The sequence below is a fragment of the Microtus pennsylvanicus genome, chromosome 14 (assembly GCF_037038515.1).
Source record: "Microtus pennsylvanicus isolate mMicPen1 chromosome 14, mMicPen1.hap1, whole genome shotgun sequence".
NCBI lineage: Eukaryota > Metazoa > Chordata > Mammalia > Rodentia > Cricetidae > Microtus > Microtus pennsylvanicus.
Window position 1 is genome coordinate 32,455,166 of NC_134592.1, and position 27,455 is coordinate 32,482,620.

Here is a 27,455-nt window from a genome sequence, read left to right on the forward strand (position 1 = left end):
TTGTGTGGGTATCCTGGGATTCTAACACAAGCTGTAACAGGGCCTGAAGGCTGCAGCCTGGGTGGCAGGTCCTCAGTGAGAAACTCATTTATTTTGAGCTTTATGAGTCATAAACCAGGAAGTCAAGTGCAGCCAAGGAAAGGTCTTCCTAGGGAACGAACAGATGGATTCCAAGACGTGCCACTACTCTTGTAGGAACTCAGGTCTCTGGTCTCTGTCCCTATCATTCCCACTCTTGCTCCACGAGCCTGCGAGTGGTCTCCTGGGGATAAACGAAATCCTGCTTTTTAAGCGCCTTGCTCCTTGGTGTAAGTTCATGTATAAATCCAAGGCCATGTGATGAGCTTAACGCCTCAAAATAATAAGCACCCAGAAGAGAAAATGGCACATTTGTATTTGTAAAGAAAACTAGAGACAGGCATTAAAAAAACAAACCATGACAACAAAAAAACCCCTGAGCACTCATACGCTAGCAAGAGGTTTTTTTTTTTTCTGCTGTCTGTGGGCTCCCCCGCCCCCTTCTGTACCATGACTCTATCTCCAGGCCCCTGTGTCAGAAGGAGCCCATGATGGATAGACAGATGGATGCGCCTTGTCGGGGTGTTTCACCACAATTTCCCTAGGGGCAGCCTGTCTGTTGGCAGAGCCCAGCCCTCCCGAAAGATGGTATCTCTTGCAAACTCGACAGCCAACAGACAGCTTCTCTCTTTGTATATTTCCCCAAAGAAGACCTGTCTTAATCTGTTTTTTTTTATACAGCATATTTTATTATAATCCATATATGACTTGCCGGTTCCCAGCCCTCCATCCTTAGCCTAATAATGAAGGAGAAGGCAGAGGCTCGGGGAGCCTGTGACATCCAAGGCGTTTGCATTTTTAAATGACCTGGGATTTAATTACTCACTCTGCCCCATGCCGTACTTCCAGACTCACCTCGCCCGCATCCTGTTAATGAGCTCAGCGGCTCCACCAGCCCAGTGGAAGCTTTTCTTTTGGTGCATTGGGTGGCAGGCGGATGGCACCTGTGTCAGAGACTTACCGCTTTGATCTGCACCCGTGAGGAAGGCTGCCCTGTCCGGAGCCTGGGGAGAGGCCATAGTGCTTCCCTGGCATTCTCTTACCCCTCTTCTGCTTTTATTTGTGGCATTTTTTTCCTTTTTTTTTTTTTTTGACTTCCTATGCTTCAATCCCTGTTTGTCTAAGAGTGTTTTTTTTTTTCATCTTATTTGGAAACCGATTTGCTTCGGTTTGCACAGAAGCTGTCTCTGGTGTGATGGATCGTGCTGGAAGTCACCCAAGGAGTATCTCTGTTCCCAATTAGAAGTGGAGGCTGAGCTGCCTCCAGGTCCCAGGGAGGTGGCTGGCTTGGGTGACAGCTGCCGCCACTCTGGAGAGAGTAACGATCCATAGGTTTGTATCCGTGTGTATAAAATCAGACTGGCTTAAAGATGAATTATGTGTGTGTGTGTTTTGGTCCATTTTCTTTTGATGTTAAATGTTTGATGGTTCCTGTCGAATTATGTGGTCTCCCAACTTTGTGTGAGGTTAAACAAGAGCAGCCTTTTAAAGGGTCATTGGATCCTATAACCAGATGAGCCATGTTAGAAGGAAATTGAATCAGTGAGATCCCCAAGGGCTCTCAGAGAGTGTGTGTAGTATGGATATTGTGGGAGAGCTTGGACCCGTCACCTTTCTCATTGATGTGCTCTGGGACCCCCCTGTGGTTCAGAGGCAGAGAATGTACCCTCTGCAGGGTTGTGGGGGGGGGTGAGGTTAGCCTTTCATTCTGACTAACCAAGCCTTACCCACAATGCTTTGAGAACAGGGTTTGCCAGAGGTCAGCCTGAATGCCGCTCATGGAATGGTACTCCACCGGGCATTAAGCTGGCAACATTAAAACCGCGTTTAAATTCCGTCCACTTACTGAAAGCAAAAATCTCCCTAAGCATTTCCTTTAATGCTGTAGCGCTGCTCCGTCCAGTGGGGTAGCCACTAGCCCCATGCGGCTTTGGAGCCCTCGTCTGAATTTAGATGTGTTATAAAGGGAATATATATGCCAGGGAGGTCTAAAACAGTGTAAAATGTCCCGTCAGTTTTCAAATATTGATTTCATATTGAAATGGTAGTATTTTTGGATAGAGAAAATATGAAACTTAATTGCACCCATTTCTCGGCTTTTAAAAACATGGCAACTAGGAAATTTAGGATGATACAAATAGTTTTTATTGGATGTCTACCGGACCATTAACATCAGTGATAAATTTTGGCAGTAGTAACTGACAGCATTTGTGGGACACACAGACCGTCCCGTTCTTCTCAGGTATCACCCAACTTTGAATTTGCTTTAAACAGAATCAAACAAAAAAAATAAATCAGCATGCCCCATTCCCACGATGTTCCACACACTAGGTTTTGGGGTGGATCTTTCTGGAGTTTTATACATGCTGCCTTGCTTGATTCTTTCTTCCCCATGTTGTTCTCTTTTAATGCTTTCTTATTATCATTACTGTTGTTATTATTATTAGTTCTATCTACATGTATGTCTGTGTGAGAGTGGATTATCCTTGGAGCTGGATTACAGACAGTCGGGGGCTGCTGTGTGGGTGATGGGAATTGAACTCAGGTCCTCTGCAAGAGCAGTCAGTGCTCTTCACCACCGAGCCATCTCTCCAGCCCCTACCTTGTTTGATGCTTGTACCAACATTATGAGGTACATACCTGTATCGCTCCATGTAAGTTAAGAAACTGCCCAGGCTAGACTAACTAGGGTCTGACTTCAGGGCTGCTTGAAAATGAAACTATACTAGCAAATAAAATACTTTGGCAATGAGGGAAGAGAGATGCCACTCGGTCCATGTGATGTAAAGCCCCTCCGTCTCTCTGTGCTTTGCTTTCCTCCTGAGGGCCTGGACCCTGGGTGTCACTGGCTAGCCCTTGGAGCCCTTTGCATGCTGGGAATCCACTGCATTTTCACTTCGGTTCCATTTGCTCTCTTTATTCTTAATATCCTGTGCATGCCAGCCAGCCCAGTTAAGGAGGACCAAGTACCTGGTGAGGGATGGGGGCAAGATGGAGGCATGGTTAGCAGGGGAGGAAGAAAGAGCAGCAGGAGGAGGGAGTTCACAGCCCATGGGAAATTCTGCATGGGTGGGGGGTTTGGTTTCGGGAGGGTGGAGCGCTCTTGAGATTTGCTTGCAGAGCTCGGCACCATGCTGCAGAACTGCCTGCAGCCTCAGCGGAGATGTGCCTCTCATCCTGAACTCCGAAAACCACAGGGAGGGTCTAGGAATGCAGTGGGAATGCACAGAGCTTTGGAAAGAAACCTTCCTTCTGCTTAGGGAGAGAGAAGGGGCTGCTGGAAGGGCCCTGTTAGCATGGTTAGGCAGGAGCATGCGGAGTTCAAGTCTGGACTTCGCCTCTCTCCAGTCCCGTGCCAGACAGTACGCAGGCGCTCACCTCCCTGTGCTGAGCTGCCTCATCTGTAAAATGGGATACAGCTATACTCTGCAGTGTGATGGGGATTAAGTGGCACCTGGCAATAATAACTCCTGCATGTTGGGTGCTTCTGCTTCACCGTGTCTTCCGCATGTGCACTGGGGCACCGAAGTACCACCCTGGCGTCGCCTGGACTTGTTATTTACTTATGAGGGTATAACGAGTCAGGCTCTTGTTGTGATATTTACCATGTTTTGAAAGATCATCTGTTGGCTTTCTTGCCTGCTCTTGGTGAGGTTAACGTCTCTGAGCTAGAGTGGCTCACTTATAAAAGGAGATTGAATTGGATTAGATAACCGGACTTTTCCTCCTCAAAAACATGGTGCCATTCTGGAAATTGGACATATTTATTGTCAGGAAGGCTAAAGGATAAATTCATATATGCATATACATATATGTACATATATATATGTGTGTGTGTACACATACAGTTATTATAAGTTTGGGGGATAGTGACCAGCTGTTTGGCTGAGGACAGGGCACTTGGCAACACACCTTAATTATTTGGGATTAGGCATTTGGAGGACATTTCTGACTCGAGAGTAATAACACACCATCCCAGCGGGCTCGTGACAACACTGTTGATGCTGACACTCAGTTGTAACTTCATTACACGTGTCTTCCCCGACTCTGAAGTAAAGTAGCTTCCCCTTACCGGTTTCCTTTTGTAGCACCTGAGATACTTCATAACTGCATCTTTATCCCACAGTTAACATTTTACAGCTATATCCAAAGACAGAGTTCTGCTATTATTTGGTCACCTCGTGTGTCTCTAGTTGTCACATGACAGGTGCTCAATAGATATTTATTGGTCAAATAGATGATGGTAAAGTTTTATTGATCCAGTGGTTGTGTTTTTAAAAATTGTGTGTGCGTGTGTGTGTATAGTGCCATCTTGCTGACCCAGATAATGGTTCTTGATGGGTATATGCCTCCTCTCTCTCTCTCTCTCTCTCTCTCTCTCTCTCTCTGTAAGAGAGTTCTCAAAAGAGACCTCAGATACGTCTTCCAACTTTCCTTGGGGGCTAGCCACTCCCTGCCAGTGTCTTCAGTTTTAAGGATGCTGCGATGGCCTTCTGTCAGCCTGCGTGTTTTGGTGGAGGCGATGGATGGAAGCAGCAGGTGGCATTCCCATGGAGTCTGGAGAGAGCCTGGGGGCGCAGGCTGTGATGGTGTCACCGTTTCCACTTGCCCTTCTAGATTCCCCCTTGTCCTTATTATGCTCTGTGCCTCGGAGAAAGCTGACCTCGGGGGGCCATCTCAGCTGAGCCCACTGTCCACTGGCTCTGGAGAAAGCTGACCTCGGGGGGCCATCTCAGCTGAGCCCACTGTCCACTGGCTCTGGAGAAAGCTGACCTCGGGGGGCCATGTCAGCTGAGCCCACTGTCCACTGGCTCTGGAGAAAGCTGACCTCGGGGGGCCATCTCAGCTGAGCCCACTGTCCACTGGCTCTGGAGAAAGCTGACCTTGGGGGGCCATGTCAGCTGAGCCCACTGTCCACTGGCTCTGGAGAAAGCTGACCTGGGGGGCCATCTCAGCTGAGCCCACTGTCCACTGGCTCTGGTTTGAAGTTGGCCAATATGAGCGGAGATGGAAGATGAGAGGAGACAGCGCCGCACACTGGTTCCTGGGTTTACCAGGCCTTAAGTGCCTATGCTTCAAGCCCCAGGCCCTGTGTGGGACTTTGGCAAGGATCCCCCACCCCTCCCGCCCCATCTCTCTAGAATAGCAGTGGGATGGTCCCCTGGCTCAACCACTATTCCGCATTGACTCCCTTTATCCTTCCACACTTCTGTCAATGAGCACTACTTTAGATCTTTGATTCTCCCACGCGAACGAGAGATTGCTTTCACTTGGCTGTTTTTGTGACTACCTTAGTTGGCAGGGACCACACATCTAAGTCCACCCCTCCATGTACCCTCGTGTGTGTGTGTGTGTGTGTGTGTGTGTGTGTGCGTGTGTGCGTGTGTGTGTGTGTGTGAGCGTGCGTGCATGTCTATGTGTGTAGGTGAGGTCTGGGATCAAGGAGAGATTGGAGGACAATTATGTAGTAAACCAAAATATCACTTAATACCTTTAAAATAGTTTTCTGTTTTTTTTTTTTTAAGTTTAGAATTCTCTGTCAAGAGTTTCGGGGAGTATTTCAGGCTTGGGGGCACCTAGGGTTTGAGCACTTGGGGGAAGAGTCAGAAGCTCTCTTTGGTCTCTCTCAGAAGCAGGCTGCTTCCAGCCCTATCTTTGCTTTACTGGCCTTCTGTGACTATAAGAGACAGTAACTTAAAAAAGAGAATGGCTTATTTTGGCCGACAGTTTTCAAGATTCTAATTCCTGGCCAGGCAGACCCAGTTTTGGGGCTTCCCCAGATTTCAATGGTAGAGAGAGTGTACCTGGAGCAAACTGCTTGTCTCGTGGCCTGAAAGGGAGAAGGGAGGAAGAGACCAGAGCATTTTCCACCAGGACCCCTCTCTGAAAGGTTCCTCAGCCCCTCAATATTGCCACCTGGGGAACCAAGCCTTTAACACATGAGCACAGAGGGGAATGGGACTTTCTGTGTCCAACTACAGCACCCACTGACTCTCAGGCCCAGCAGGATAGCTGCTAATAACTGTAGAAAATGCCCTGCTTTGCTGATTGCTTCAGGTTTGTGAGCCCTACCTCTTGCCATAGTTTTCCTTTGGCATGGCAATGGCCTCCTACCCTGCTGCTCTGGGGTCCGTTGGACATTCCTGTCATTCTTTTTCCATTGGTTTGGGGCCTCTGCTTCCCCTTGAGTTGATGAGAACAGCCTCTCTGATGCTGATAGCTTTTTATGGAACAAAGCAGAGCTGGGCAGACAGCATGGCCAAAGGGAGACCTTGGAGACAATAGTAATCAGGCATTGTTAGTGTGCTTGGACGTTTTTAAAAGCCTTGTGGTCCTGGGCCCTGTTATTCCTCTTTATAGGTGGAGAAATGGGCTCCAGGCTCCTTGAGCATCTTGCCCTAAGCCACACCCTCAGAGTGGCAAAGGCAGGGCCGAGACTCAGGCAGTCTGATCTTACCTCTAGAGGGCACCCTCTTTGCTCTACCTCAGCTTGCTCCCTGGAGTGGGCAGGACTGAGACCTTCTCTGGGATTCTGCACTGGTGGAGAAGTTGAACCTAACCCGAGTGTTCCCTGGTCTGCTTGTCAAGAGGCGATGGCACTGGCCCTTTGGGTCCTCCCCAAGAACTCTGTATGTTCCCAAAGATCACCCTTCTAGTCCCGCCGGCTTCTGGGTGCCTGACCAGTCTGTCTGTTGGTTTTTCCAGAAGTAGAGCTGCCCCTGAAGAAAGATGGCTTCACCTCTGAGAGTACCACACTAGAGGCCTTGCTTCGTGGCGAGGGAGTGGAGAAGAAGGTGGATGCCAGAGAAGAGGAGAGCATCCAGGAAATACAGGTACCCTGCCTCTGCCACGGGAGCCCCTGAACATACTTACCTGGCCCCTGGTTGCCCTCTAGGGCAGGACTGCATCTGTGTCCCGAGGTTTTTGAAAACCACTACCAAGAAGCTTAGAGCTTCTTTTAAATTGAAAGCATCCCTCCACCCCAGGGGGGAAAAATCATTGTTCCCTCCAATCTGTTCCCTGTTTTTTTTTTTTTTTTTTTTTTTTTGTCCTCAAAAGGTATCTGCTGAGCCTTCTGATCACCAGCTACTGTGCTGAGTCCCAAAGACATAGCGGGAACAAGATAGACTGATTCCTTACCTTTGTGGAAGAGGTAGCCCATCATCTAGACTCAAGAGATGGGGTCCCTGCCTCACCTCTGCCCCTTTCCTTACACCCCAATCTGAACTCCAGCTCACCAGATCTCTCAGCCCCTCCCAGCACCACCTAGCCATCCTCTGAAGCCAGCCTAGTTACCCTCTCAGGCAGGGACAGTTGCTTCGGTCCTCATGTGCCCACTACTCTCTGAGTACACCACCTGTAAAGCTTTTAGGCATCACTGTGATGGCGGGCGCCTACCATTTCTCATTCTCAATGTAGCCCAGACCCCTGTTATCTAATACTCTGGGGAGTACAGAGCATTATACTATCAATTAATCCGGATATATTATTGACAATGAAATATAATTAAATTATATTTGGATTAATTTGTATTATATATTAATTTTTATATTTTATGTCGTACATCTCATATTCATTCATTTTATGTTAAATTTGATATTTAATTTGATTGGTTCACTAATTTACTAAAATCTTCATTAATAATAGTAATAATAACAAATATTTTGTTGCTTTGTAAACACTTGTGTGTCGGGGACTGTGGTGTGTTCACTATGATGCCCTCAGACCTTGCATGTGCCAGCATAGAGTTGGCTTTCTATGAAGATGCTGGGCGAATCTGAATCTGCCTTCCTCTGCCCTTCCAGTGGGAAGATGAATGATCAAATCTCCACTTAGTTGCCACCACCTGATATATTTACCCCCACCTCTCTTTCCTCAGCTGTAGCCCTCAAGGAGAGCCTTACTAGTTTAGACATAGCCACCCTGGTGTCATCTTTGATGCTCCTGTCAATCTTACACCCAGCACCCCAGGCGTCAGCAATCCTGTCTGCAGTGTCTTTAGGAGGAATCGGTGTAGCCCACTGTCCCGCATCCCTCTTGCTGTCCTGATCACCCTGTCCTTTTCCCTGAGCTGAGTGTCTAATTGCTTTCTCAATGGTTGCTCCACCCATGCCCTAGAAAGTCTTTAAAATAAAGATCTCTTTAAAACCCTGAGGTCTTTAGGCTCATAGCAAAATGGAGAGAAAAGGTGAAGGGATTCCTGACCTCTCCTGTCTCCTTAAGCTTAACCTCTCTCATCACCAACATCCTCCGCCTTTGTTTCCATTGGTGAGCTGCCTTCCAGAGGTCTTTCTCCCCCAGAATCGACGTTTAGGTTAGTGCTCACCTTTGGGTGCCCTGGCCACTGTGATTAATGCCATACCCTGCACCCATCTCGTTCCTGTACTCTGCTTCTCTTTTTTCTCTTTATAATGCACTTATCACCATTTAGTATTCTTTGGATTTTATTTTTCGTGATTGTTTATTCTCCCGGTGGAATATTCACCCGCCAAGGTGGGCAGCCTCTGCCTACCTCCTCACTAACTCATCTCAAGCACGCAAGCCCAGCTTGACACAGGTGCACAAAAACACCTGCTTGAGTGGATGACTGGGGACCCTGATTCTGATCCTCCCTCTGTCCCACTTGTCCTGCTTTGCTATGTTAGTCTTAAGCACAGCTCTGCCTCTATCACCTCCTTCCTAATGTATCTTTGCTTCCACTAAATAAATCTAGCACGGTAGCCATGGGCTTCTTCGGTTTCCCCATTCTGCTTTAGGCTGGTGTTCAGACTCCGTCTCCCCTTCCTCAGCTGTCTCTCTCTGAGCCTCTGGTCCATGTTTTCTTCCACCTATGATTCCATTCAGTCGTTAGGCCCAGCCCCAGTGCCACCTTCCCCATTGAACCTTTCTTGGTCCCCCATAACCAGAGCAGACTTTTTAAACTTAGGCGTTTGGGACACTAATCACTTTTTTCACTGTGTGTGTGCTTAGCTAGCTGTGCATTAGTCCCTGTGTTTGGACTTGCAGAGTTTGAAGCAAGGCGTGTCATCTCTGTATGTCCTGCTGCCCCGTTGCTAGTATTTTGCTCTATTAGTGTACTTTGACAGAATCAGTGATTGGTACAGATCCGGTGCCCAGAAGCCCGGATAGCTAGTGACATACTGTAAAGCTGGGAGCAAGTCTGCTTTCATGTGGTTCTGGGTCAGGAGACATGCTGCTACTGTATCACCATCATGGCATCAATCCTGGTGTTGGCAGTGTGGCCGCCAGTGCACAGCTTGGCTGCCAGTGCACAGCGTGGGACTGTGCTGTCCAGGGCCACTGTATCACCATCATGACATCAATCCTGGTGTTGGCAGTGTGGCCGCCAGTGCACAGCGTGGGACTGTGCTGTCCAGGTTGCATGAAGCTGAAAGTAGACCATGAACCACTTAAGTTCTTATTGACTTTGCATTGCAAAATGGTATAGATAATAAATCGACGGTGTTCTCTTCCGTTCACGTTTACTCGACAATTCATGTATGCACTTGACTGATAGAAGTGGCTTCTTTTGAACAGGCACTGGGGTGCTGGTGGCCACTTGAATTTGAGCGTGTCATGCAGTTAGGAAAACAAGCGAACAAATAAGAGAATTGCAGTTTTGGATGAATGAAGGCCAGTAGGAGGAAGCGGAGCTGAAGGAGGGGCAGAGTTTAGGCAGTGTCCTAGGGGACATGGGTTTAACCATGGTCCTGTGGGATGATGGGAACCAGTGATGTAAGATCCCTAGGGTGATGGCTCTGAGACAGGTCAGTGCCCATCTTGTCCAGTGAACTGATAGAAGGCCCTGTGGTCAGAGTACAGTGTTGGGGGTGGGGAGGCAGGACAGGTGGGCAGGAGCCAGCCCCTTCAGGCCTCAGGAGACCTAGTTGTGGCTCCTTTGGCTTCATGTGAAATGAGAAGGAGGCCTTGGAGGATTTTGTCCAGGGCAGTGAATTTGGATTTTATAAAGATTCCTTCCATTCCTGCCCTGCATGGAGAGGAGACAGTGCAGGGGCGGTGGTGGAACTGATAAGTTAGGAGATCCTCCCCTCCCCCTCCTCCTCCTCCCTCCTCCCTCTTCCCCCTCCCTCTGTCCCTCCTTCCTTCCCTTCCTCTCTCCTTTCTTCCTCCCTGTTTCTTTCTCCCTCTTTACTGTTAAAAACACAAGCACAAATCATTGTCACCATTACAATCAAAGCTATCTAGCGTAATAGCAGGGAAAGGCATTTTCAGTGTATCTGTTTTTCAGATGTCTATGCACAGGGGCTGCCAGTAGGTGACAGGGTGGTGGGGAGGAGTCAGTTATGTTGGATGTCCCACATCCTTCACTCCTACCTCCTGACTCCTGCTCCCCATCCTGAATTCCAGCGGAGTTTCCTTTGTTAGGAACTCATGTCTCCTCCCATGGAATGAGCTGGGTAGCTGGGCTTCTGGATTCAGGATTGCATGGCAGGAAATGACAGCGCAAGGGGGTAGTGTCTCGGAGGCTGGTGTTTTAGACTCAGGCTTCTAGAGTTACAAGCTGATGTCAAGTAGGATGGGACCCCGGGGAGCAATCAGATTGTTCCCGAACTGAAAGACTGTAAGACACTTAGGAACCTGCCCGATGGCCTTCACCTGACAGGGGTATCAGAAATGTACTGAGATGCCAGAGGCAATGAATGGCCTTTAGGTACCAGCACTTGGCACTTGCTGTGATTTGATGGGTTCAAGACCTGGGAGGTTTGTAAGATACAGATAACAGCAGCACCCACGATTTTTACCCAAGGTGGTAGAGCATCTGATCCGGCCTTGCCTGGCTAGACTAGTGATCCCATTTTAAGGTCAGAAAGTCAAGACACTTGCTCTGGACCCCAGTCAGCATCTTCTAGCGATGGGCCAGAGGCCGCATTTAGCAGATAAGGACATTTCTCTTTGATGTTGAGGTTGGCAGAGCTATCTGTGAGTGCTGTGTCTTAGTCTGGGGTTTCTATTTCTGTGATGAAACACTATGATCAAGGTTGCTTCTAGACGAAAGCATTTACTTGGAATCTTGCTTACAGTTTCAGAGGGTTAGCCTATGATCATCGTTAGCAGGCAGGCAGGCATGGTTCTGGAGGAGTAGCTGAGAGCTCACATCCTGATCCACAGGCAGAGAGAGGGGGCAGGGCTGGCATGGGGCTTTGAAACCTTAAAACCTACCCCCAATAACACACTTCCTCCAATAAGGCCACACCTCCTAATCCTCTCTAAACAGTTCAACCAACTAGGAACCCAGAATTCAAATATATGAGCCTGTGGAGGCCATTCTCACTCAAACCACCATATGCTATCAGCTGCTGAGAAGAAGTCAGGGGACATGAGTTCACGAAAAGCTCCTCCCACCTTGTGGGTCCCTGACATGGACTTGACTGGGCTCCAAGACCATTTCTTCCTATCCTGCTCCCCAGTAGACTGGGTCCTCCCTAATCCTTTACCTCACCTTTGACCTGGAGGTGCATTTCCTGCTCCCCTTTCCATCTGTGGAGGGAATGAATGCTCAGGTTCTGCCTGAGTGTCTGTTGCAAGGCCTCCGAGGAGTCTCAGTAGCAAGGGCTAGGGAAGGAGTGGGAAGCGAAGCTCACCACACTGACCTTGCTGTGGTCGTGGTCTTGCTGGACAACTGTGAACATCAAAACTGTTGTCAGCCTCAGTTTATGCACCGTTAGAATGGAAACTGGCTCTTGTAAGCTGCCGTGCTCTGGGGGCTCATTTGAATGTATGAACTTGAAGCTTTATTGTAAGTCATGGGCTGTGCTGAAAATCTATTTATTCTTCCCCACCCCCACCCCCAGACAGAGCCTCACACGTGATCGCGGCTGGCCTTAGATTTCTATGTAACTGGGTGGGGGTGGCCTTGAACTCCTGTTCCTCCTGTGCTGGGATTACAGGCCCGTGTCACTAACACCCTGAGGAAAATTTATTTTTCTTAAAAACAGCCCAACAGTAGATTACTCCAGGTGGCATATTCAGGCTGTATCTTGGCCAGTTAGACAGGAAGTTCCTTGCTTTCATCAAGCAGGGCAAAGTTTCACAAAGGTAGAGAAAGGAGAAATGGCTTTTTTATGTTCCCAGGTGGCCTTTCAGAAATAAAGGAACACGCCATTTTGATAAGGCAACTTGGCCCCATGTGGGAAAGCATTCTTAGGCTTTTGCCAAAAACCTCTTTTTAGGGAGTGGGGGCTAAAACGAATTGAGAAAGGCCAGTATTCTGGCAAGATTTGGTTGGAAGGGGCCTGAGGGTTTGAAGGAGTACCAGCTGCAAAGAGATGTCCCACTCCTCGGCGGCAGCTGTACCCCTGCTTTGCTGAAGAACAAAACCCCAGAATACCCCAACACACCCTTTGATGGTTCTCCCTGCTGTGGCGTTTCATCTCTCAAGTCTCGTCTTTGATTTTCTTGTCATTTTAGAGGGTTTTGGAAAATGACGAAAATGTAGAAGAAGGGAATGAAGAGGAGGATTTGGAAGAGGACATTCCCAAGCGGAAGAACAGGACCAGAGGACGGGTAAGTGGGGAAGGGGGCGCAAGGGAGGAGTTCAGAACGCCAAGGCCTGGCAAGCTGTCGGTCCCGCTGGGGTTGACAGTAGTCCCATCCCTACCTGGATAGACACACTTGGATGCTATTACTCAGAGATGAGGAAGATGCTAGGGGAGCCCAGGCTGAGCATGACTGGAAAGTTCAGAGCCAGCAAGAGGGAGGAGAGGAAGCAGAGGTATCTCTGAGGGGCTTCGGCTCGGGAGAGCAGAGGGTGGGGAGAGTTGTCTGAGACCCCATTATGAAAGGAGGTCTTGTCCTGCTGTTTCTAGAGTTTTTTTTCCAGAATGACAGAATCAGGACACCTGCCCTGGGACATGCTTCCCTGGGCAGAGAGAGCAGAAGCCGGTTGGGGAAGGAGCCAGACTGTGACTGGTGTTTCCCCTGAATGGATTTTGCATGAACTTTAGAGGCACGTGGCCCCGAAATGAACAAGGAAGGGGTCAGAGTTGGAAATGGCAGAGAAACCCTGATGGGGAGAAAGAAAATCCTGGCTAGTTCCCAAGGGGAAGGGAGTGACCAAGACCGTGTCTTAAGAAGTTCTATTTGATTCTCTAGGGTCTGGTTCAGGAAAGTGTTCTGGGATCACCCCCAGTGACATCCAAGGGCATCATGACAACCGGGTAGAGGGAGACCTCCAGGGGAGGACTATGACTCTTCACTGGAGAGTCCACTTTTGAGGGCCAAGGGTCTAGCTCCTATTAGTTCTAGGTAGGACCACCCCTACCAATGGGTGAGAAGTCAGTCCTGTGGGCCCTGTGGGTCTGGGCCCACTGATAGTTACTGTAAGCCTGCACTGTGTAGACAGTAGTGCCATGGAGAGGATCTATTGAAATTAGGCACCAAGGGCCCGTGTTCAGTTATTGGGTCTGGGATCAGGCCTTGAGCTATAGTATAAACACCTTCCCAGGTGATTGTTCCATGTTGTCTAGTGCTGGCTATGCAGTGCGCTAAGATGCTCCCATTGTTGATAAGGGCCTCAGTTCTCAGTCTGGGCAGGCCTGCTATCAGATGGTGCAGTTTTATCAGGCTGCTACCGTCCTCATCAATTACCAGCATTTCCACCATTTTGTCAAATGCATTCGTTTCTCTTACTTATTGTTTGTTGGTTTATGCGCTTGTTTCCCACTAGAGTATTTGGAAGTAGATCCTGTACATTTCATTATATAGTCCAGTGGGTACCTCTATTAGGTACTTTTATACAAGGCACAAATATTCCTTCTTCTAATGCCTACTAACTACACTTACATATAACTATAACTATACATATATACACATATATAGTGTGTCCACTCTATATATGCTGCCTGCATGTTAATTATCTAGCAGTTGTCATATCAGATAGGCTGGTCGTATTGCTGTGCTTATGTTCAAATAACCCTTATTATACTTACCAGCCTAGAAGTGCAATTGTTATAATACCAACAATTCGTATATGTCAAAGAGAGTCCATCAGTACTTTCCTTGAAGTAAAAGAGCATAAGTTCTCTTCTTACGTTTTGAGGAAAGTGTTATATGCTAAGGTTGGCAAACTCTGTAGTAGGAATGACCCTTCTCCCTGTGAAAACTGTGAAGGAGAAAGGGATTTGTGCTGCATTTGCTTTTTCACCCCAGAAGAACAGAAGTTGGGGTCATGGTACATGATAAATACTTAGTTAAGATGGACAAGGCATTCAATTATAGGGCTCATACAATACTCTCTGGGGTTCAGGAATCCACGGGGTGTCTTGGATCATGTTCTCTGTGCGTCAAGAAGCACTACGGTTGCTTGGAGATTTGACTAGATCCAGGATCTCTGTGTGTATGCGTGTGTCTACTCTGAGGGGTTAACATCCTTCCTGGGTGGCGATACGTACTTCTTATCACTTGGGGTGTGTAGGTTGCATGCTGCCTGCCGTTCTGCCTTTAGCGGTGTTTGAACTGATCAGAGCGTCTGTCGTGGCCCAGTCTCTCTCCTATGATGTTCCTCACCAGGGTTTCACCTAATGGTTCTCTGCAGCTGCGGATGAACTTGCTTGGCCGTGTTATTTCACCATGGTGTGTGCGTGGCAGTAATAAAAGAAACATCTACTTCGTCACTGAAGGAGACATAGGGGCATGGAGTTGCTGTGCCTGTTGTGAATGCCAAGAGCTGTGTACCTCCCAACCTGCTTCCACCCCTCTCCTGCCCCTGCCAGACTTTGAAGAGTACACTGTGGAGCATGGTCCTGGTTCTCCGGGTCGAAGATGGAAATTGCCGTTAGTGAGTAGGGCTTGGCTGTCTTTTCCGTGGAGGTGTTAGGAGCGACAGCACCGCCTGGCCCTTATATACACTCCAAACCAGACAGAGTCAAGGGCTCCTGAGTGAGCCCACGATAGAGAACCATGAGGCTGTTCTGGGGGTTTTATGTTCTGTAGTCTCCGTTTCCGAGAACGCATTGCAGCAGCCGCTGGCTGCACACGGCTCCCAGCACATGCTAGTCCAGATTGGAAGGAGCTGTAAATACAAAATACACACTATGTTCTGATGTCTTAGAGTGATGAAAAGAATTCAGAACACCTCACTGTTAATTTTTATGTTTTTAACAATAACTCTTTTGTTATGCCTGGTTAAAATGTTACTAAGATTAAAGCACGCCTCTCTTTTATTATTTTATTTTTATTTTTGCTGGTTTGGGGATGCTGGGGGCTAAGCCCAGGTTTAAATGTGCTAACTGGTTGCTAACCACTGAGCCACACTCCCAGCTAGTTCATCTCATCCCTTTCAGAAAAGCAGTTACTAGAAAATGTGGCAGCACAAGGGTGGCTTGGTGTTCTAGAAAGGTTAAGCAGCTTGCTCAATTTTGCTCAATCTGGTCAGAAAGAAAGAATTTGAAGACAAGTTATGCTTTTCCTACTGAGTCCTGCCTGGCCCGGGACCCTGCATGTCTAGGCTGAATGAATGAACTGAATGAGGAGGGCAAGGAGAAAAGTCATGTTTGAACTTCATGACTGGGTGACAGCCAATAGCTCCGGTTATACAGTGAGCGACATTGCGGACATGTCACCATGCTGAGAGCCATGGAGGAAGCAGGGGTGTTGTGAGCTAGGCTGAACAGGGGTGGGAAGCTGCCTCACCCACAGCTCTGAGCCTTTACATGGGTGTGCAGCTGCCGCTGGAACTTTCTGGCCACTGGAGCAACCACATGGGGCCTGACATCTGCCTGTGTGGTCTGGGCTACAGCTTCATCCTCACCCGGGAGCTTGTTGGGAACGCAGGAGCAGCCCAACCTCCAACATACCATTGACAAGACCCTAGCTGCTCCGGACACGCGGAGGGGGCCAGGCCTTCAGTAGTGAGTTTGAAGCCAATCTTAGCTCTACCACCTACTGCACCTTGTGTAAATCATGTAACTTCTGTGACCTGGGCCATCAGCCAGTTGGGAATAATAGCATAGAGTCAATACTGAGTGCCCAATAAAGCCTTTGGAAGCCAAGTGGCTAACTTTCTGAGTTTTAATCCCATACGTTCTCTGAGGGGAAAGGACAGTGCAAACCCAACAACTAATAATTGTGTCAATGTCAACTTTAACCTAAGACATTCATGAAGTCCTTGCGACTAATCCTTGTATTATCAAGCAATCAAATTAGTAATCGTTGGTGCACTCATGGTGAGCGAAGACACCAGGGTGTTGTTTAATTTCAGCACAGTGGCTGCACCTTAATCTGCTGCTATCTCAGCCAGCAACTGCAACTCCGCAGCTATCAGCCTGCTTCTCTGGCAGCAACCTGGCCTCTCAGGCTGCAGCCAGGTGATAATTCTGCTTCCGCAGGAACCGGCCCTGTTGCTGCCACTAAAGGTAGCTTTAACTAAATCTCTATTGTCCTAGTTACGAATGAGACTCAAGAGTCAAAGACTGGGAACACCTGTGAGCCCATAGAGGGTGAGCAGCAGCTAGCTAACCCTCTCTCCTTGCTGGCATGCAAGGAAGACCCACGCTTCCGCTTTGCCAAACCAGGAAAACCTGTGTCACCCCAAACCCCGCTGTATCTCTTCCTGTGTCTCTCTATCCTGGATGTGCTCTGAGGTGCTACAATTACTTCCTAGTTGCTGACACAGCCTCCTGACCCCAGGTTAATTTTATTTAATGAACACAAATGCAAACTCAGGGTTCACAGTGGGATCAAATATCCCTCAACCCCAGGGGTGTTGCCAAAGAGCAAATTCTGGTGTGCTAGTTCTGGGGTGTGGGGGCTAAGTCCTTGCCTGGATGATAATAAGCTCCGGGGTATTGCTGGTCTGACGACCTGGCATTCAATGGCAAGGTAGTTGAGCAGTCCCCTCCCCTTCTCTCTCTGCCTCAGGAATTCTTTACACCCTTAACAAATACTGACAGCCCTCAAAGCTATTGTTCTGAGTATAACAGGTGGCATTAATCTCATAATGATGTGCTCTATTCGAAATTAAGACAAAACTCAGCTTATGAATGTAGCTCATGAATATACACGAGCACCCTGAAGGCCCTGTCAAATGTCATGTAGCCTCTGGAAAACCCCGCTGTATGCTTGTGAGAAAACGAGAATGAAAAGGGCGATTAGTCTTTTAGTGGCACCAGGAGAATAGCTTTTGTCAAAAATATTTATTTTTTAATTATGCCTGTGTGGTCATGTGCAATGAGTGCAGGTGTCCTCAGAGGCCAGAAGAGGGTGTTGGATCTCCTGGCTGTAAAGCCAACTGTGGGTGCTGGGAACTGAACCCTGGTCCTCTGGAAGAGCAGCAAGTGCTCTTAACTGGGGAGCCATTATCTCCAGCCTATAGGGGAAGAGGCCTGATGCTCATCCCTGGATACTACTCGAGAGCAGCTTTTGTAGAAAAACTAACTTCCCTTGCCTGGAGTCTGTCTTCATTCTGGGTCTCTGTTATAGGAAGCTCAATGGCTTTAAGCTTAAATGAGAAGGATTTGAAACCTTAGGGTCATTGTCCCAAATGTGAGTGATCTTTGAAGATCCAGATCACAAGAAGGGTAGGGAGGTGATGGAATCAGGACTGAGGAGATTAAGGATCCTGTCTGTGGCCTCTGCGTCCTCTCTCTTCTCTCTGTTACCTGGGTTTCCTAGCTCCTCTGTATACAGGACTCTAGAGCTTTTGAGTTTATGAATCCATACAATCCAGGTGACCAACAGAGCTCACTGCTTTCAAGTTCCAAGTCCCTTAAAGGTAGACTCTGGTGACCCAGGTTGGAGTTAAATTAGGCTTGGGATAGCAATTACTTGACTCTTCCTGAGCCTTCCCACTTATGGTCAGTAAGACTGTACCACAGGGCCCCCAGTGTGTGAATGGAAAGATGAGCATCCTTGGGGAGGGAGGACGGGTCACATTTGGAGGGTAAGGTTCAAATGGTTCTATTTCAGAGTCTAGAAACCTGTCCTGCTCTTTCCACTGGCTCTGGGACTGTGGGCAAGTCATGGACTCATTCATAACTGGCACCAATTGGCAAGTCAGTGTCAGCGGCATGATTGGTCCCAACTTAAAGGACTCTTCCAAAAGCCCCTGAGCTAATATGTGTGGAAGAGCTTTGTGTTGTGCACACAGCAAAATGATGGGGTTCATGATAAACTATAAAATGCCATATTTCCCTTCAAGGACTCAAGACTCAAACTGGGGAGATGCTAATACAGTAAGAGTACTGCAGACTTCTCATGGCGTGCTAACCAAACATGAAGCCCAGAGGATCCACACGGTCATGGAGGGGTCAAGAACTGACTGAACACTTCCTGTGGGCTTAATGCTATGTCCTGTGGCTTGACACTCCTAACCCTAGCTGTCACAGCAACTGTGCTGCAGGGGTGTTTCTCTGTCCATTTATTTATCCACTTATATTTGTATTGACTGAGAGAGACACAGTCTTTCTAAGTAGCCTTGGAACTTTCTGTGTAGACCAGGTTGGTTTAAACCTGCAGTATTCCTTCTGCCCCTGTCTCCTGAGTGCTGAGGTGACAGATATGTACCCACATATCTGGTCTGTCGTTGCCCATTTTATAAGTAAGCTAAGGCTCAGAGGGGTAGCTCGTTCTATGACACACAGCTGGTGCTATCTGTTGTTTGGATTTGGCTTGTGTGTCTGTGAGACTTCGTGTGCTGACATTTAAAATCCTTCGGGAGATGTGGAGAAGTCAGAGATTGGATGGCTGTAGCATTTAGAAGGAGCCTTTGGAAAATGGCTAGGGTTATTAAGTAAGGACAGGGTCAAGCTTCCTGATTGGTTCTTGGGGGTCAATAAGAAGAGGGAGAAGGGGTGAAAGAGAAACACATGCGGTCTCCCTGTTTCACCTATGGATTTTGGTAGCAAGAAGGGTATCATGAGATGAGTCCCCAACAAGTTGCACCTCCAGATCCATGAACCAAAATAAACCTCTTTTCCTTACCAAAGTCCTTACCTCAGGCTTTTTGTTATAGTAACGAACATCTGACAAAGACAGCTAGGATTGAAGTCTAGGCCCATCAGACTTCAAGACAAAGCTGGCTTACTCTGCATTGTGGCAGGAGGGTTTTGGGAGGAGTGGGACGCTGGCCGGGCTGAAATGTAGGTTGGTGGTGGATGGCATGGTTGAGGTGACCATAAAAGAAACCATGAAAACAAAGATGTAGACACAGCATGAAGCTGGGGTGAGACTGTTGGGTTGGCGGTAGGCCGCCATTGGCCGTGTATGTGTGTCACAGCTGGCCATGGAAGACCTCATGCTCCCCCTTCTTATTCCTTTCGGGCAGGTGGTCATGCAGGATGGGTTAGGCTGGGCAGTGGGGAGGTAGAGCCCTAGCCGGGAACTTTCCTGGGGAGTTCAGGATCAGCTGATGTCCTTTGGGCACTGGGATACAGATGAGGAAGAGGAAGAAGAATGGTCAACTCAACAGTGGCCTGATGGATCGATGCAATGACCTGGCAACTGTTTAAGGAATGTACTTGGTTCCAGGAATAGTGGTGGCCCACGCAGGACTCTACCTCTCGTGGGACAGATAAAAAAATAAAATCAACGAATGAGCTAACACATGTCCATGTAGTGCTGGATAACGACAATGCTGTGACCAGACAAAAAACAGAGGCAGAGAAAGAATGAAGCAAGTAGACACCAGTGGGCTGGGGAGGGCTTCTTGGAGGAAGTGGCATTTGAGCAAGAAACGTAGGATTCTGAGTTGATGAGCTTGCGTCTTCCAGGAGATGAAGAATTCCATTGCCTTAGGAGAACCCACATGCATCGCCTCAGATGCCCTATGGCCCTTATCTCTATTGGGCAAGACCAGTGCATGTGGAGTGTGGGAGCATGCAGCTCCCTGCTGGTCAGCCCAGCAGCAGGGGGAGGGAGCCTGGCTCCCAGTAGCACCCTTCTTTCCCTTTGCTGCCTCCCTCAGAAGCCCCAGGTGCTCCTGTTCTCCCTTCCTCTCCTGCCTTGACACAGGGCCAGTCTTGTAGAGCCCCTTCTGGCATTTGCTGTGGCCTCGTCATTCTGCCTGACTTAGTTTTACCTGCTCCAGGGAGCTGTGACAGGGCTGCCGGCTGTGCATGTCAAGCTGTCTCTGGCCTCACTGAGGAAGTGCGGGGAGAGCCAGGGCCCTAAGGTGACCACCTTTAGCATCCTAGACACAGTGTCTGTCAGTGCCTCAGGGTGATGGCCAGAGTTTGCAGCTCCTCCGGGGCTTAGTTCTGCATAACGAGGGCATGGGGAGGAAGAGGAGGAGGAGGGAAAGGAGGACGGGAACTACTACTGACTATCCATAATAGGGCTTGGGCTAGGGAGGTAGCGAGGAGGAGGGAGGTGGAATTTCACTTTTTTTTTTTCCTTTTCCGAAAAGACAAGCAGAGGAGAAGACAAAAGTGATAGTTTGGCAGGTGGAGTTGACTGTGAGGGGCTTGTATTTTGGGAACGAGTGCCACAGGCCTGGAGAGTGGGCCTGTCTACAGGGAAGCCCCCAGAAAGATGTGAAGACTTACATTTGTGAGTGTGTATGTGTGGGGGAATCCATCCCAGGCCTCTCCACGGTGAATCCTCTGCCCACTTCCCTAAAGCAGATCCTGGGCTGGCACTCCAGACCTCTGCCCTGTCGTGTTCCTCTCCTGCTGACCTTCCCCTCTGTCCCCGAAGACTGCAGCCAGCCCTTTCCATGGCTGGGAGTTTACTGCTACCCATTAGCAACGCCTGACCCGGAGGAGGCTAAGGTGCGGCAGGAAGGCTGGCATGGGGCTTATGGTAGCTTATACATAAGCCTTGCTCTTTTCTGGTAGCCGCTGTTTGGGATGCAGAGCTGTTGGCAGCCTTTCAGGCTCGTCTCTGTTACCCCTGAAGTCTTGTTTCTTATCCCAGTCCCCCCTGGTCACATGACCCACCCAGGGAGACACAGGGCTACGGTGGGTATCAGAAATCCAGCTCTAATTGACCTTGAAGGTTAAGGTCCCCAGCTGGAGGCCTGAGGTTGACCTCGTACAGGAGCCCACCCCTACTGTGAAGGTCAAACATGGTGGAGGAGGCAGTGTGGGTCCAGGAACCTGGGGGGACACCATAGTTCTATTCCCCGTCCCCCACCCCCAGGGTGCTCATCAGGTGACCAGCGTGTACAGCAAGCAGCGTGGCATCTTCTACACTGTCAGTGAGGTAGAGAGGCGCTGTGTGGTGGAAAAGTAGAAATCCCTGTATTGGACAGATATGGGACTGCATCAGTTAGACTTGCTGTGGGAAAGCCCTGGAGAGAGTGGGGTTTTAGTATGGCTCACGGCTTCAGAGGGGTCAGTCGCAGTTGGCTTTCTCCATTGCTGTGGGTCTGCGGGGAGTCAGACCCTCACGATGGCAAGAGTATATGGCTGCACAAAATAGTTTCCCTCACACTAACCAGGAAACCAAGGGTGTTCAGGACAAGTAAAACCTTTAAAGATGTAACCCCATGTTTTCCCTACATAGTCCAGTTTGCTCCCCACCCCCGCACTCCCACCAGAATAATGCCGCTAGCTGAGGATTTTCATAGTCGGGCCAGGCCATCTCCTTTCAGTCACACGTCCTGTTTCTATTCTGGCTCTGCATTTGGCAGATGAATGGCCCTGGGGAAGTTACTCCACTTCTCTGTTGCCACAGTCCCTTCCCCTATACAAGAGGACCACTATTATAAACCTCCTTCTTGGAGTTATTATGAAAATAATAGGACGAGCCGGGTGAGTAGCTGAGTGATTTGGGACAAGTTACCCGATCCCCTGGGTCTCCGTTGTCTTGCTTGTAAAGCAGGGTTGGCATGGGAACAGGGGCTGTGATGCAGGTGGTTTACGCGGGCCCTCAAGAGTGTATGCCCATGAGCTGAGTGGCTGTGGTAACAAGTGTCTCATGCTCAATGTCTCCTCAGGCTCGTGGCTCTGCAGGAGGCAGGAGGAGGCATGATGCTGCTTCTCAGGAAGACCATGACAAACCCTACGTGTGTGACAGTGAGTATCTTGCGTGCTGTGTCAGCCAGTCTTCCTGCGCTGCCTTGGCAGCTCTGGGCTGCACCAGGCTTTTCTGCTTCCAGCTCTGGGTGGCCACATTCCCTCCTGTTGTCACTGCTGTGGCGGGGCTCTGGGCACTGTGGACGGTCTGGCAGAGGACTCCACCCTCTCTGGCTGCCCTCCAGGATGCCAGGTCTTCTTTCTGGCTTTCCGCCTACGTTCTCCCACGTTCTCTGTCTCTTTCGAGACTCATCCTCTATATCTTTCTCCAGTTCAGAATCACAAACAAAAGTGTCACCCTAAACTCTCCGACAAAGGTGACTGGCTCCTGTCACTTTCCATTTCTTTCCCTCTAATTCCATTTCTCTCTCCTTCTCTCCTGTCCTAGGCAGGACTGGTTATGAATCTTTATATGACGATGGCTTGAATGGCCCTCGATTCATCTGCACCCTTCCTCTCCTGATTCAGAAATATCACTGGAAGAGTAGTTACCTGGCTTCCGTGTTAGAGTCTGATGTTAGAGGCCAAGGGAGGGGGACAAGGAGGGACTGTGGTCACCAAGAAGGCAGTAGCTTTCTTTTTCCTCACATGCCAGGGTAGGTTCCACAGCCGTGCCCTGTTGGCTATCACTCCATTGGACATTTCTGCCCACTCTATGGCAAGACTACCCATCAGTAGCACATGCCTGGGGACCTTCCTTTCCCTTCTCATCTGCTATTGAAACCCAGAGCTTGGCCACTGGGACCAGGCTGCTCTGAGAACAGCAGGAAGCTAGACAAGGCAGGGCCTGGCATGGTGGTCCCTCTGGGTGCCTCTCCATCTTGTCCAATTCTGCAGCTCTACGAGGACAAAGAAAGCCAGGGGATAGTACATAAGGAGCACATGGGGTGGTTCCTTCCCCCAATCCCCTCACTGGCCTCTTGATTTTAAGATAATTCTGTGCCCTGTGGAGATGACGTCTGGTGGGATACATTTTGCCAGAACTCAAACTCCATGGCGTTCATTTGGCTGCTTAGTACCGCACGCAGATGGCATTCCCGAGATGTCTGCAGGTCGTGTCGCCATCCTAAGCAATTGTGTTCCAGGAAGAGAGGGGATCAGTGCCTGGGGTCTGGTGGCTTTTGGCAGGAAGCTCCAGCTTCGGTCTGGGCCTCACTTCCGAATAGCATTTACTTGGGTTCTGATATGTGAACAGCCCAAGCTTGCTGGTCCTTGGGAGACTGGGCAGAGGGTAGGATTTCCAGCTGTGTACGGCACCCGAATAACAGTGCCATCTCTTGCTTTGAAGCTGAGACATAACTACTCCGTTTCTCTTTTAAAAAGCTGTTTCCCAATATGTGATTTTTCTGCTGTTACAGATAGTGGGATTAACTTTTTACTCTATTTCTGCAACTTCAGAAAAAGGTCTTATTGCGTTGATGGGTGATAGATTGTATATCTGGCTGGGATGTGCACATGCAATGGCTTGTGTGGAGGGCAGAGGACAGCTTGTAGGAGATGGTTTTCCTTTCCTCTGTGGGTTCCAGGAATTAAACCTAGGTCATCAGGCTTGGTGGTAAATGCACTTACCAGCTAAGCCGACTCTCTGGCCTCTTTCTAGAATTTTTGTAGCATTCCAAGGAGAGCTCCTGGCTCTCCTCTTGGCCTGGCTCCTGGCTCACTTCTTGCCTTGCCCTCCTCTTCTGCTCAGAGCCCTTATATCATCCTGCTTTTTCCTGGCTCCTGGTCTGCGCTTTTAGCAGATCCTCTCCTCCAATCCCCCCAGCTTTGTTTAGGGCCCCTTGGTGTCCTTGGCTGTTTTCTGCTCCCCTCCCTATAGGGTCACTTCCTCCTCCTGTTTCCCCTGAAGAAAGACTTGGAAGGACTCATCACAGGATGGCACCAGCTTTCCGGAAGTCTCCGCAGCTGCTTCCTTGACTCTGCCCACATACGTACCGCCTCCCTCCCCCACCCCACCCCCCTGCAAAGCAAAGTCCGTTGCAGTTTGCCTTTCTTCATTCTGGCTCTCTCAGGACATTGTGTGACAGCTTGGTGATTAATGGACTTTATTTTTATCTGGTGCCCTTCAGACAGGTGATCCCTAGGCGTAGAAGTGACCTTTGGAGAGGTCACGAAGCCCACCCCCTCACCCCTGAGTTGGACAAGAAATGCTTTTAATCATCTCTAATGCATCCTAACTAGAGAGGTGTCCGGTCGCCCTCCTTCAGCGTCCCATGGGATGGCGCTACCCACTAGCCGCCCTTTCTCCACCATTCCAGCTGTGTGTGTCCTTAATGAGAGCTGGAACTGCTCTGTCTGCCACGTCCCCTTGTCTTTTGTGTCTCCTTCCCCAACAAGTCGGCATGCTCAGCATTTTGGTCTTGCATCCTCTGTATTCTTGCATGAACTTGGATCTGTCTTACTCCTCAATCCCGGTGCCATCATCCTGCTCTGAACTCCCGTCTGGAAACACTTCTGCCGGAAGCGGCACGAGGCCAAGTAGCTCAAAGGATAGATATTGCCTTGTTTGATTTATCCACCAGTTCTTGGAATGACCCCCATTTTCAGAGAACACCCAAGTGCTCTGTGCACGCCGAACCACCTCCCGTCACTTCCTATTTGTCCAGCACTGGGTCTGGACTCCAGGTGTAGACTCTTTCTCCTGGGGCATTTGATTATCCTTCTTCCCATAAATCACTCAGCGTTTGGCCCCATCGAATCTCAATAAGCAGATACAATAACGTGTGACTTCAATATACAAGATTCAATAAAGGCAAATTTAAAGACATTGCCCACTAGTTAAATTCCATTCTCCACAGACGTTGCGGTCCCTGCCATTTTTGTATCATCTGTGGTTTGATTTGCATAATTCTCACTCCATCTTTGGAGTTATTTATGAAAATATTAGGTCACCTTGGACCGCAAACACCTCTCTCTGGATTTATGTGGGTTGGTAATAGCCATTTCTTTTCAGATGCGGTTGTGCCCCTTCCTAGTATGTGTTCTTGAATGTAGTCGATGCCTTTTGATGTTGGCGGTCCAGGATTCCCCCACACAATGGGTGGCTGAGATATTATCATAGCGGATAACTTCAGATGATAGAGGTTTCCTTTTTGCCTTTCACTCAGCCATTAGATTTATTTCATCTCAGAAATACTAAATCATCTAAGTGTAATTTATTTTCTTCACCCAATCTATGGTGCGCTCATGAATCCTTCATGTTCTAGCAACTAACCAATCTCTATTAATTATTTTGAAATTTTACCGAGCTGAAGGATTAAAGTTCCGCTTCTCCACTATCTGCCTTTTGTTTCGGGAAAGGTGTTCATCCCTTTCAAAACAAAGCAACAGAAATGGGCTTTGTGGGCTAGACTGCTGGTGTTTATGGGTCTGGACCACCTGTGCAGAACTAACCTAGACACTCATGAACATGCAGATTCCAGGCTCTCAGGGCAGACTTGCTCCATCGGAATCTCAGGAGGCAGCCTGGAGCCCACATGGTCCTGCACTTCTCAGGGGATTCATAAGCATGCTGATGTTTGAGGATGGCTGGTTCTTCTCTTTCCAACCTGAGGACTTTGAACATCCAGTCCTTTTAACATTCGCTGCCTGGATCTCTCTCTCTCTATCCCTGTCTCTCTTGTGTGTTTGTGTGTCCCTGTCTCTCTCTGTGTATGTATGTGTTATATGTGCACTTATGAGCTTGGCTGCATGCACATGTGGATACCAGAGAAGATATCAGATGCTCTGCTTTGCTCCTTCCCAGCCGGGTCTGTTTCTCACTGAGCCTGGAGCTAGCCTGGTAGCCAGCAGGCCCCAGCCATCCTCCCAATTGCAACTCCGTGCAGTGCTGGGGTTATGGGTGCCCATCCTGCCACAGTGTTTTACATGGGTGGTGGGATCAGGACTCAGTCCCTTATTCTCATATAGCTTCTATCTGCTAAGCCATCTTTCCAGCTCCCACGCCTAGAAATCTTACAGCCCCAGGATTCTCTAGGCAGCTGGATGCTGGCTTGCTTCGCTGCTTTAGCTGGCTTCCTTTAACCCTTTCCTTGGTCGTTCTTTCAGCAATGACAAAGCTCGGCCATCCAGTCTAACACACAACACTCCTGCACCTGATTTTTATTTACTCGGTCACATAGAGCCCTGCTAGTGCCATTATCACATGCTCTCGCCGGGGTGTTAAGTGGGGACAGATGTGAAGAGAATCCTTGGGTGTGGGCTCCTGGGATGTGTTCGGAGTCATTGCCTGAGTTGCTCAGCCTTGTCCTAAGGGCTTCCAGTTCTGAATCGCTCTGTAGCGTCCTTGTCCATCAGGGCAGACTCCCAAGGAGAGACCTACTTTCATAGTTTCTTTGTTCAAGGAACATGACAGAGAAGAAGATGGTGGTGACATAGAACATTCAGTCTGCACACGGGAGGCATTCTGGGAGGGACAAGAAAGCCCCTGTGTTCTTGCTGGACACACGGAATTTTTTCAGTCTTGTTAGTGTGTGCCTATAGCTTGCAGGGAAGTGTGCCTGGAGTTTTGTAAAGACTGTCTCCCGTAAACCCCCCCCCCCCCCCCACGGTAAGCTTGAGCCACAGAGACAGCTGGCTTCACTTTTCTGTGAAGAAACTGAAGGCTCAGAGAGGTGAAGGGACTTTCCCCAGGTCACACAACCGATCAACGGTAACCCCAAGACACGGACCCTACTTCCTTAAGCCCTAGAAAAGTCACAGTCTAGGTCTGGTTTAGAGCGTCCTCCTACCAGGGAGTTCTCCCAAAAGCTGAGGGGGAAAATGTTTTAGAAGTTAGTTAATAAACATGCATCAGTCAGGTAATAATTGTAATTGAATAGAGTACATGATTCCTAGGCTTTTAAATGTAAATCTATTAAAATCACACCACACTAGAACATTAGTGGATGTTAGTGACTCATCTGAGTGTGACTCACCTCTGGGTCACACCTGGTGTTGACACATCAAGAAGGTCCACTCAACACCAATTCTCTGTTTGTGGGATCTTTGTCCCTGTAGATATGGCCTGTGACTTTCTAATGTCTACGCCGCAGGGTGATCTCTCTTAGAGACCCAGCTAGAGGTATCCACGTCCTTACAAGGATTTTCTTCGGCTCCTGCTTTGGAAGCATATAGTTGGTTCATCATGGCAGGCAGGGCACGATAAAGTTCATGTTGTCTCAAGGCTGTGGCAGCAGGCACAGGAGTCTGCTTGCTCACATTATAGCAGATCAGGGAACATGCTTTGGGTGACGCTGTGGGTGGACACAGTGCCAAGCTGCAACTTACCAGATCTGCTGCCCCAGTGACCCACTTTGTTGTAAAGGGTCCACATTTACCCCAAACAGTGTCACCAGCTTGGGGACCAAGTGTTCTGTGAGTCAGGGCTGGGTGGAGGGAGCCTTTCCCGTTCAAATCGTAGTG

At 48.9% G+C, this 27,455-nt stretch overlaps 1 protein-coding gene across 3 annotated transcripts in view; it reads left to right on the top strand.

The window, feature by feature from the left end:
- Dpf3 (double PHD fingers 3) overlaps positions 1-27,455 on the top strand; it is a 275,295-nt gene that overhangs the window by 151,284 nt on the left and 96,556 nt on the right. For all 3 annotated transcript variants that reach the window (XM_075947683.1, XM_075947682.1, XM_075947684.1), the window contains exons 4-6: positions 6,784-6,911; positions 12,508-12,603; positions 21,974-22,052. In XM_075947683.1, the coding sequence (XP_075803798.1) occupies positions 6,784-6,911; positions 12,508-12,603; positions 21,974-22,052 (303 nt within the window). The remainder of the gene's footprint in view (positions 1-6,783; positions 6,912-12,507; positions 12,604-21,973; positions 22,053-27,455) is intronic.